This window comes from Trichosurus vulpecula, chromosome 1 (assembly GCF_011100635.1).
Source record: "Trichosurus vulpecula isolate mTriVul1 chromosome 1, mTriVul1.pri, whole genome shotgun sequence".
Lineage (NCBI taxonomy): Eukaryota > Metazoa > Chordata > Mammalia > Diprotodontia > Phalangeridae > Trichosurus > Trichosurus vulpecula.
Window position 1 is genome coordinate 59,866,614 of NC_050573.1, and position 12,232 is coordinate 59,878,845.

At 40.9% G+C, this 12,232-nt stretch overlaps 1 protein-coding gene across 6 annotated transcripts in view; it reads right to left on the reverse strand.

Moving 5' to 3' along the window:
* SGTA (small glutamine rich tetratricopeptide repeat containing alpha) overlaps positions 1-12,232 on the reverse strand; it is a 44,517-nt gene that overhangs the window by 9,521 nt on the left and 22,764 nt on the right. For all 6 annotated transcript variants that reach the window (XM_036769468.1, XM_036769457.1, XM_036769467.1 and 3 more), the window contains exons 3-9: positions 11,154-11,257; positions 10,857-10,944; positions 7,482-7,581; positions 4,636-4,740; positions 1,411-1,549; positions 447-509; positions 114-151 (exon numbers count right to left, since the gene is read on the reverse strand). In XM_036769468.1, coding sequence (XP_036625363.1) covers positions 114-151; positions 447-509; positions 1,411-1,549; positions 4,636-4,740; positions 7,482-7,581; positions 10,857-10,944; positions 11,154-11,257 — 637 coding nt within the window. The remainder of the gene's footprint in view (positions 1-113; positions 152-446; positions 510-1,410; positions 1,550-4,635; positions 4,741-7,481; positions 7,582-10,856; positions 10,945-11,153; positions 11,258-12,232) is intronic.

The window sequence follows — 12,232 nt, forward strand, 5'->3', positions numbered from 1 at the left end:
ATAATAAGACTACCTGTGTGAATTGTCGCATTTCCCAAGATCACATCCAGCTTTAAGATCTTAAAAGGTTATTAAAAGATTCAAAGGAAAAGGCAAGAGAGAGTATTACTTACAGTTGCTGTACTTGAGGGTTATTCATGAGGTTTGATGCCTATTAAAGAAAACAGTTCTGTGGTTAGAAAGATCCCTAACAATCTTGACCATCTATTATAAATGCCTAGGTTAAATAGTAGCATTTTATTTTTAATCAGTAATGAGAGAAGGAAAAAGTACCAGTCAATAGTTAAATCCACTACAATTAGATAAGCTTAGATCTAGCTTATCAGTATGAAATTGTGGGGTTTTTTTCACTTATAACATATAAAGTAATGAAATGTGCAAACTCCCCTATCTATGGCTTAGATAAACATATGTTTGGGGTGGGGGTAAAGGAATGAGGTCATTACCATACTCATGAAGCCTGGGTTATTCAGCAAGCCAGCTAGGTCAAAACCTCCAGTGCCTCCTGTCTGCAAAGACCAGAAACAGACTTTATTAGACGGCATTTGGCAATGGGTAAATAGCACACGGATGTCACTGAACTGCTCCACAAGCAAAAAAAAAAAAAGTAGAGGCAGGTAGCTTTTAAAGATGGAATTATATTCTACACACAAGGTGATAGAGCAACACTAAACCCCAATGTAATTTAATAATTAGGCGGTATCAAGGGGCACAAAAGAGAATGAGAGAAGTCCTTATCCCACTACATGGGACCCTCAAGAGACCCCACCTAATATACTTCATTCAAGTCTAGATAACACATTCTAAGAGGAACCTGGAGCACCATCAGAGGAGGGTGATCAGGAGAAAATGAAGTTTTATCATACAGGGAGCTGTTGAGAAACTCGGGCTATTTAGCCTGGAGTAGATAACACCAAATGGGGAGAGAGAAGGGAGAGACGGTTGCCATTGTTCAATCGGGATTAAATTGGCTCTGCCTGGACCTAAAGGGCAGTGAGTAAAATCAACTCAACATAAAGGGAAATCTACTAAGAGCTATCTCAAAATGGAATCCAAACGGAGGCGCGAGGGACCCTTGTTGGGGATGGTGTCGATTGTCGATTTGCTTTAGTGGAAGTTAGACCTTATCCTTCCATCTTAGGAGATTTTAACGATTCTGTGAAAAGCTCAATGAATAGTCAGGACAAAGTGCAGCAACAGACTGCCCCCAAAGGCTACCAGATGAAATAGTGCCTTGCAGATGGAAAAGTCCATTGTTATTTATGCTTTCAAATGAGCAGGCCCTGTGAGGTGGATAATCCTGGATAAATTAAAGAAGTCTTCCCTTCCCACACTCAAGTACACACACACACACACACACACACACACACACACACACACACACACACGCAGACAAGGTCAGGAACTTACAGGGCTGGGTGTTTCTTTCATTTTCTGTTCAGCTATCTTGAGGTTTGATTTGTATGTGTCATTGTCTGGGTCCAACTCCAGGGCCTTCTTATAGTAGACGACAGCCTCCGTGTGTTTGTTTAAACTTGAGAGTGCTAAGCTGGACAGAAGGAAGAAAGAAAGCAAACAGTTTTAATAAGACCCTGAAAGAAGAGGCTCCTTATACTCCCCCCGCTCCCCATGCCCTGATAAAATTCTGACAGAGGTCTCTCACAATTCACCCATTATCCTTTTCTTTTTATATATATATATATATATTTTTTTCAATTACATGTGGTAATAATGCTTAACATTCATTTTTTTAAATTTTAAGTTCCAAATTTTTTCCCGCCCTCCCTCTCTACCCCCCTCATTGAGAAGGCAAGCAATCTGGTATAATTTATATATGTGCAGTCATGCAAAACATTTTCATATTCATGTTGTGAAAGAAAACAGACCAAGGAAAAAAAAAAGAAAAAGAAAGTAAGTAAAAAAAACCAGGCTTCTATTTGCATTCACATGCCATCGGTTCTTTCTCTAGAGGCAGAAAGCAAATTTGACCATGAGTCCTTTGGAACTAAATTGGATCTTTGTATTGCTAAGAGCTAAGCCATTCATAAAATACAATATTGCTGTTACTGTATACAATGTTCTCCTGGTTCTGCTCACTTCACTTTGCTCATGTTCCTGTAAATCTTCCCAGGTTTTTCTGAAGTCATCCTGATTATCATTTCTTATAGCACAATAATATTTCATCAAAATCATATACCACAACTTGTCCAGCCATGCCCCAATTGATGGGCATCCCCTCAATTTCCAATTCTTTGCCACAACAAAAAGAGCTGATTTCAATATTTTTGTACAAGTAGATCCTTTTCCTTTTTTTTTTTGGATTCCTTTGGGATGTAGACCTAGTACTGGCATTACAGTGTTCCAAACTGCTCTCCAGAATGGTTGTATCACTTCACAACTCCAACAATGCATTACTGTCCCAATTTTCCCACATCACCTCCAACATCTGTCAGTTTTCTTTTCTGTCATATCAGCCAATTCACCTACTATCAACACTTTTTAAGTGCCTGCTGTGTGTAGGCCCTGTGCAAGCCCCTGGGGAAGCTAAAAAGCTAGGAGTCACACAAGGTCCACCCATCAAGGAATTTATAATAATGCTCCAGGTAAATATAATACCAACACTAAGCAGGAAGATGAGGGAAAGGTTGTTTCCAGATTTGTTTTTGTAAGCATGCACTTTTGGGGAAAGGGTGAGCAGGTGAGAGACTTCATTGGCAGGCGGCGGAGTTGGGGGGGTGGTGGCAAAAACTGGGATTCGGTCAGACTTGACCGACCCATAGAGGTGCTTCTTATCTCATTAAGGGTTACAATTTCACCCGTCAGTCTTCACGTACACATGTGCATACCCTCCAAGAATGCTCTGTTTGAGAAGCCAACTTAGCTGGTGAGACAACCTCCTTAAGTTCTCCTACACTGGCCCAGCCAGACCCCATATTTCAGGGAACAAGTTGGTTGGAAAACAGTGCTGACACAAATGGAGGGGATGTCCATCAATTGGGGAATGGCTGAACAAGCTGTGCTATGTGAATGTGGTGAAATATTACTATGCTATAAGAAACGATGAGCAGGATGGTTTCAGAAAAACTTGGATACAAAGTAGCAGAACTGAAAGAACACAGTAACAGCCAATACTGTAATGATGACCAACTGTGAAAGATCAATATAGATCAACATAATGATCTGAGACAATTCCAAAGGACTCAAGATTAAAAATGCTATCCACCTCCAAAGAAAGAACTCATGAACTCTGAGTGCAAATTGAAGTATAATTTGTTTCACTCTGTTCCGCTGCCAGAGATGGTGTCCCAAGCCTCAGTCATTCGCATATGGGTAACATTAATTGCAAGGGAGCCTAGCCATGCAACTGAGATACTTAGGACAAATCCAGCCCTACCACTGAAGGTCCATGTCCTATTAATGACATGTTCTGACCTCTCTCTGTGTGAAGGGCACTATTAGAAAATATTTTTGTCTTTGACCAAATCAAATAATTATTCTGTAACATGGGACTGGGGAGCATGGAGGAGGGGGACAACGTATCATTTCGCATCAGTATCTAGTGCCACACTCCAATTCTTGCTAGCAAAGCTCAGCAGCCTTCCAGTTCCTACTAAATACACAACAGAGAAAATCAGATCTCATCACTGCCCTGTTCCAAGCCCTGAAAAGGAAGTCTGCCACAACACTTTTCAAAGGCTGCTGACTCTTGTCCTAGCATCAAGCTACTGGGAGGCAGCATAGTCTTGCTGTTGTTGTTTGTCCTTATTCTCAAAAAGGACCCTGACATCAGGAAGATGATGCCATGACTTGCAAGTGAATTAGCTCCCCATGGGAGAGGGCTGTGCAGAGTCACCAGCCTCACTTTCTCCTCCAGAGCCATCTGGGTCCAGTGGCAATCAGAACAACTGGAGATGGCCCCCAGCAATACAGCCTAAAGCAGGGGTGGGGAACCTGCGGCCTTGAGGCCACATGGGGCCTTCTAGGTCTTTGGGTGTGGACTTTTGAATGAGTCCAAGTTTTACAGGACAGATCCTTTTATTAAGGGGATTTGTTCTGTGAAGTTTGGATTCAAAGGGCCGCACTTGAGGACCTAGAGGGACCCATGTGGCCCTGAGGCCGCAGGTGCCCCACCCCTGGTCTAAAGCATTGAGAACTGACCAGGAGACCTGGGTCAGAACTTGGCTCTGTCACTCTGTGGGATCTTGAGTGAGTAATTAGACATCAATGGTGTTCAGACTAGATGATCTCAGCGGTCTCTTCCAATTTGGAATCTTCTGCTCTATTTGCACGGCTAAACTTCTGAGCTGTGTAGAGAGTTGAGGGGTGCAACAGTGGATAGAAGAGTCCCATGGAGTACTTAGCTATTTCTAACTACATCACAATTTGAAATGTCAGACACACATAAGCTTTACTCTACCCCTGCGGGTTAATCTTTTCAAGGGGGTTATCTCCAAGGTTCTGAGATTCAAAATGGAATAAATGAGGTAATGCTGCCACGGCTTTTTAACTTGTTAAGTCCGTAAAAGACACTCCATAAACCATTAGTGGTCTCTCAACCAAGGCTAAAACTTTTGTTCTTATCCTCAGGGAGAAAAGAGACCTTCCCTCTGACAAAACAATGTTTCCAGTACTTACCCCATTCTGCCATAGGCTTTGCTGTAGTAGGGGTCTATGCCAATGGCTCTTTCACAGTCTCTCACAGCACCCGCATAATTTCCCAGTTTGCTGTAGGCAGCAGCTCTGAAAAGAACACAAGTGAAAAAGTTCACTCTCTGACAAAGGCAGGTTGACAGCCAAGGAAAAAAAAGACTCAATCACCAATAAAACCAACTATCTATATACCTACTCACTTCTGCAAATGACCAGGATTCTCCCTATAGCAGAGGTGACTGAGTCACTTACATAACACATAATTGACTATATATAAGCTATTGTACCTTTGGGAGTCTGTTTCTTCGTCCAAACAACTGAAATCAACAAGCATTTATAAAGCACCTACTACAAGCTAGACCTTGAGCTAGATGTTAGGGCAGTAAAGGTAAAAATGGAAACAGTTCCTACCCTCAAGATGCTGACATCTAGAGGGGCACTTTGTAAAAACCGGGAGAATACCACCTGCGGTAGCTACTTATCTCACAAGGGAGGTTATGTGTGTAAAGTGTTCTACAAACCTTAAAACTCTGTATCAAAGTCAGTTATAATTATTACTATCATTTCCCTAAGCTGTAACTCGGTGCACCAATTTCAACATTTCTGAATCACAAGTACTTTTCTTGTCACGTTAAAAAAAAATCCATGAAACATTAAGTAAGCACCCATAACTGGCAATGAACAGATCTATTTAAACACACAGGGTCCCTGTCCTCAGAAAGCTTACACTCTAGAGAAACAGCTTGGTCTAGTGGAAAGAATAGGGGACTTAGAAGACTAGAGTGAAGATCCAGCTATGACACTTACCCAACGAAGTGACCATGCCCCACACTTCCTCATCTACGAAATGGGGATAACCTTTGAACTATCTACCAACACAGGGTTGTTGTGAGGAATATGCTTTCAAGAACTACTGTAAATTTGAATAACTAGTGTTATTAAGGCTATAGCCTAAAGAGAAACATGAAATGTGAAGTTAGAGATGTCCAAAACTGCAATGAGCAGGAGGGCAGAGCTAGTACCAAGTCAAGTGTAAGAAAAAACATTTGCTAACAACTCTCTCCTGAAGCAGAACCGGCTGCGTCTGGATGAAGAGTGTACTCCCGGTCTCCTCCCTACACCTCTACTAAGATTTCTTGCGCAGGTTAGATTCGATGACCTCTAAGGTAATTTCCACTTCTGAAGTTCTGTGATATATAGGTGAAAAGTTTCTCTCTGTTCCTCTCATTCGGGTACAAAAGTTGGCCCTAAAAGCTCAGGTCAATTTAGACTGTAGACAAAAGACAGATAAGGAGCCCATGATTTATAATGCCCATAACTCACTATCAATAACAGCTAGCATTTGTGTAGTGTTTTGGTTTGAAAGCACTCTGTATCTCATTTGACTGAGGTAGGTGCTATAATTATCTCCATTTTATAGTTGAATAAACTGAGGCTGAGAGAGGTTAAGGGCTTTACCCATGGCTCCTAAGCACCTGGGGCAGGAGCCTAAGTCCAGAGCTCTAGCCACTGTGCCATCTGGTTGTCTATACTGTGCCCCAAGTTCTAGACCTAAAGCTTTTGTCCTATAATTACTAAGCCTCTTTTGCCCAGACGCTGTACCTGGCTTGGCTTCCTAAATGTGCAGACTGAACCATCTGCAAGGGCCCTAGGCTCCCAGCCAGGATTCTCAGCCCCTTTTGCCTGAGACTAGCAGGCCTGAAGAGTCAGTCCCTTCCTGAATCTCTAGGACTTCAACTAGCTGACCCTGTGGAGACATGAGCACTGAATGACAGTACCTGCCACATCTGCTCCCATTCCATCCAACTCCTTGGCTTGTCCCACTTGTCATTCATAGTAGGATCAAAGTCCCAGAGTGAAACCGAAAGAGATAGTCACTGTTATCTGCATTTGGTTAACAGCACTAATTTCCAAACTGCTACTACACTATGCTCTGCCCTCCGGAACAGGGCTTCTTAGTTTAGGGTCCGTGAACTTGTTTTTTTTATTATTTTGATAATCATATTTCAATATAATTGGTTTCCTTTGTAATTCCATGTATTTTATTTTATTCATTTAAAAATCTGATTCTGAGAAGGGGCCCATAGGAGTCACCAGGCTCCCTATTGCAGAAGGCCAGGGCACATACACACAAGTTAAGAACTCTTGTACTAAAACTCTACAAAACACTAAAACTAAGAATTTAAGATTATTACTGTACCCCCACAATCAGCTATGACAGAATTACTAGCACCTTTCTTAAAACACTCAGTTGAGCCGATGTTACTACATTATTCTAAAAGACGACTAGCCATACAGCTGCAGGACTAGCCCCAGGTACTTGGCACAGTGTATCACAGTGATATAGACATAAAGAAAACCAGACTTTGGGTCAGAGGAGTGCCACTGAAGTCCTTCCTCTGGCCCCTTCTTTGGGACCCTGGCCAAGCATTTTCATTCTCCCTGACTCTTGGGCTCCTCATCAGTAAACTGGTGAGCATGGACTAAGATTTTTCCCTATCCTTAATGTGACCCAGGTTCAAATCCTAGTCCTGATTTTAATTAGCTGAGAGATCTTAAATTACTTAATCCAATGCCGTATGCAAAGCTCTGTGTTAGGTGAGGGAGACAGGAAGGCAAAACAAACTGAGTCTTTCTTCACCTGTAACTTAACACGACTTACCTCATCACTGAGTCATGAGGCTCAAATGCAATATAAGTGAAAGTATTCTGTAACTTAAAGTGTTATTATTTTTGATCTTTCGGAATCACAACAAAGTTCACCATTTTAACCAGAACACAAAACACATGTCTCTTCCTGCCCCAATTCCAGGTGACCAAGTAGTCAGTACCTGTTGCAAAAATACACTGCATTGGCTGGATTTAATTCAATTGCTTTTCCATAAAAAGAGACTGCTGCTTCAAAATTTTCTATTTTCATTTGTTCATTTCCTAAAGGCAAAGAAAATATATATACATTATATGTAGGACATAATGAACTGAATATTTTAAATTGCATTTTTAGTCTTCATTTTTTATTAGATTATTTTAGATGACTTTTTATTCTTCATTAGCTGAGTCACATTTTAGTGAAAAGTTTTCAACTGCTACTCTGCATCTCTAAATTCACTTATTCAATACTTATAGCACACAGAGCCCTGGGGAAGATGCCGAGTTAGATAAGTCACAGTCCCCATTCTCATGGAGCTTACATTCTAGTAGAGGAATGAGACATCAAACACAAAAAGGTACATACAATTATATAAAGTATTTTAGAGGAGCAAAAAATGTGCCAGGTCAAAGGTGAAAAGTGATAATTACTAGTATGAAAACCTTGCTTTTCTTAGAATTGTGTCTAGTCGAGTCCCATTTTTTACTAGAATCCTTCCACCAGGTTTAGGAGACTTCCCTTCAAGCTCTCTGAGAGAACTTTTCAACAGGTTTCCCAGCTACTTCTTTAAATTCAATTTAAATACCTTCACGTCAATTTGAAAAACATTTATTAAGCAGTTATGCTCAGCACTGTGATGAATAAAACTTTATGTCATATGTCTTCTTATAGTGCTTATATTATGGGAAGTTGAGAGGAGCAGCCTGTAGGCATATCTACAGGTGATTATAATGCAAAAGAGACTCATTCCCCAACTGATAAATGGTCAAAAGATATGAACCAGCAGTTTTCAGACCAAAAAATATCAGAGCTAGCTACAGTCATGTGAAATCACCACTGATTAGAGAAATGCAAATTAAAACAACTCTGAGGTACCACCCCACACTCATCAGATTGGCTAATATGACAGAAAAGGAAAATGATAAATGCTGGAGGGGATGCGGGAAAATCAGGACACTCATCTGTAAAATGAGTTGGAGAAGGAAATGACCAACCACTGAATGCATATTTGTTATGAGGGCTTTAGTTTCTTCTTTCTGTTGTTCAACTGGGAAAGGAGTAGAAGAGAAGAGAAAATAAATGTTTGTTAATTGGGAAAAAATTGAACTTTTTTTAAAAAAGCCCATGAGCCAAGTGCTACAGAAGATTCAAGTAAGGGAATGTCATTTACGGCTGGGGATCAGATAAGATCTTCAGAGAAGAGGTGGAATCTGAGCTAAATATTAAATGCAAGAGATTTTAAACAGGCAAAGATGGGAGGGAATGGATCATATTCCACAAAAGAAAAGACAGGATTGAAAGAACAGTTAATCTCATTTGGCTGAAGTTTAAAATATAAGGAAAAGAATACTAAATGATAAGCCTGTAAAGACAAGGAGGCACTAGACTAAGGAGGGCCTTGTTGGCCCAAGGCTATAGGATTCTCTACTTTTCTTGGCAGTCAACAGGGAATCACTGAATGGTCTTCAGTAGAGACAGGACATGATCCCTTAACGTGGGTGTCCCAAGGATCTGTTTTCCTTTCTCTCTCTAGGGGCAATCTCCATACAGAACTTCCAAATTCCCAAACACATAGCAAGTTCTAACTCCTCTGGGTCTCTTCAGACCCAAATCTTGAACTGTGTACACAAGACTTCTTTTTTCATGTTTTACCAGCAACTCAAAGTTTACCTGTCCAAAACCAAACTTCCCATCTTTTCTCTAAAACTTCCTTCCAACTTTGTTATTTCCATCTGTATTATATACCACCATTCAGCTAGTCTCCTAAGTTCATGACTTTGGGGTTATCTCTGATTTTTTCTTCTCTCATGTCTCAAAATCAGTTAATTCCATGATCCCAACATCTTATCCTCAGTCCTGCCTTTATACTTCCTCTGTCACAACCATTCGCCAGCTCCTCTTCTTATCACACGTCATGGTTATTGTAAAGGCTGTCTTAGTGGGTTTGCCAACTATATTCCACCATGCATTCTTCTGGTGGAATAATGTTTATAAATACATGTCATCATGTTGCTCTTCTGTCAGAACCTTTTTTAGTAGCTCTCTCCTGTCATCAAGCAAAGTTCAAACTTCTTACCCGGTCTTCATGGCTCTACAACCCAACACCATCCTCATTTCCCAGGTCTGTCTTGAGTTATCACACACACACACCCCACCCCACCCCACATATACTGCTCTCTACTCAATATGCCATACTTTCCAACTTCTGGGCCTTTCCTTGTTCTGTGCCCTGAAATAGCATCCCTCCAAATCTTCATTACATAAATTCCAACCCATACTTTAAAGTTCAATTCAAATATTTCCTCTACAGAATCTTTGACTATACCCTCAGGACTTCATATAGCACACTAAGTATTGCTATACCCTAAGGCACTTTAACTACAGTACACAATACACATAATATCTATGTTTATCTCTTATACCGCCCCCCACCCCTAATGTTAATGGGATATGAAGATCTTCCCCACAATTAACAGACCTCATGTGAAGCCCATTAAGGGAAGCTTGCTTAGGGGAGGCTTGCTTGTAGGACAGCTTTCACACCTTTCGGTACTAAGTTAATTAGGCACTGAGGCAGGAGGGTTGCAATGCCTTCTGACTCTGAGAAGTGTATATATACTCTGAGTTGGTACTCTGCTTTGGGGGTTCGCTTATGAGAAGGATCTTGTGATTCTCTGGTTGAGAATCCGAGTAGCTGTATGTTCAGAGCTCCCCAACTGCTCAGATGTAAGGGCTCTCTTGATCCAGTGGTATATGTAAAGTGTATAGCAACATTGCTTTGATTCAGGCAGTCAGAGCCTTGTCCATTGGTCTAATTTCTCTGCTTATATTTTCCCTGACATTCAGGGTGCTAACCCTTTCCCTGAACTAGTGAATGTAATTAAAAGTGGAACTGTTAACCCCTTTTTGAGCAGGCTTTCCTAGGAAAGCAGATTAAAGAAACTGCTAGTAGGCCATCCTGGGTATGCTAGGGTGCTTACTGTTACACTCCCCTAAACCAGATTATAACCTAAGTGAGGACAATAACCCAGACCTTATCTAAACTTTCTATCTCCCCCATTTCCTAGCACAGTACTCTCTGTATATAACAGGTACATAATAAATTACATGTCAAATGAATGATCAGATCTTCACATAAATAAAAGTGACCTGGCCTAGGGGTGAAGAACACTCCCTGCCTTCTTATGCCCACTACACAAACACTTCCATGATCCTAGGCTATCATGAACCTGTCACTCCTTGGAGTCTCTCTTTATTTCATGGAGGAGAAAACATAGAATATGTGGCTAAAATGGGGCTAAAACTGCTAAAGTAGATGTCAATCTATTTTCTTTACCTTCAGTCTTCAGTCTCTCAGCTTCAGCTGTATCTTCATCAGAGGGGGAGATGGGTTCAGAATTCCTACGGATGTAGGGCATGTCTTTCTATTACAAGAAAAAACAAGTCATTTTAGGGAGGGACATTAGCAGACAAAAACCCTTGTTTTCCACCACCCAACTTATTTTTCCCTATTAAATCCAGCCATATTTTTTACCCTCAAATGGATCTAAGAAGAAGGAAACAAATCCTAAATTGAAAATATCATGAAGTGATGAGACTGGATTTCCATTTCAAAAAGGTCCAGTATACTCACTTTTCCTGTAGCAGCTTCAAATATTTCTGGTAGAGTTTGTGATACAGCTAGATCTCGGTCTTCAACAGTCACTCCAAAAGCTGTCTCCAGGCACTGGATAGCAACTGGAAGAAATAAGATTACTTCTTTTTAAGCCTCAAAATGCTTATTAAGAGACACTCTGAAGCTTCATTTTCCAGGAGTAAGGATCAGTTCTATTTTTAACATGTATGTACATACACATAGAACACTGCTATATTCTGCTTGATTATTAAAAATATTTCTCCCCTTCCCCCTCTCCATTTATCTCAGCAGTTCACTTCTACCAAAACCCATAGATGAGAAAGAATTAGATGTGAGCCCATAATACTGTAAGATAACAAGTCTCCTTTTGAGTCACTGTAATGTTAATGGGGGTGGGGTGGTAAGATCTTCCTGGCCTATTAAGAGGGCTCATGTGGAGCCCACTAGGGGAAGCTCGCTTGAAGGAAGGCTTGTATACCATTTGTTAATAAGCTAATAGGCAATGAGTCAGGTGATGATGCCTTCTGGCTTTGAGCCTATTAACTGAAAGAGTATATATTGTGAGAAGTGAGCTTTTGCTATGGAGGCTCACTTATGAGAAAGATGTGATTCCCTGGTCAAGACCCTGGGTGGCCATATGTTCAGAACTCCCAACTCCTCAGAGGTAAAGGCTCTCTCCATTCAGTGGTGGATGTAAAGCTTTGATTCAGGCAGTAGAGCCCTGTCTGCTGGTCTTTATTTCTCTTCTGTACTTCCTGTGTTTGTATTTCATGTGATTAAAAAAGAAAGATTGCTGACCCCTGAAAGAGCTCCCTTTCCTTAGTAAAGCAGATAAAAGAATGCGCACTAGCAGCCATCCTGGGTGTGCCAGTGTGGCTGCTGTTACAGTCACCCAAATTCTCCCAGGCAAATGAGGAAAGAATCCATTTTGCTGACATCAGATCACCACATAGTCATAATACATTCAGGAGCATGTTGTGACAAGGTTACTTTGGCATAGAACAATTTCTCATCTAACATCTCTCTACCCTTCCAGGTTTCCAAACAAATGTTGATATGACATATTTAACAAGTCA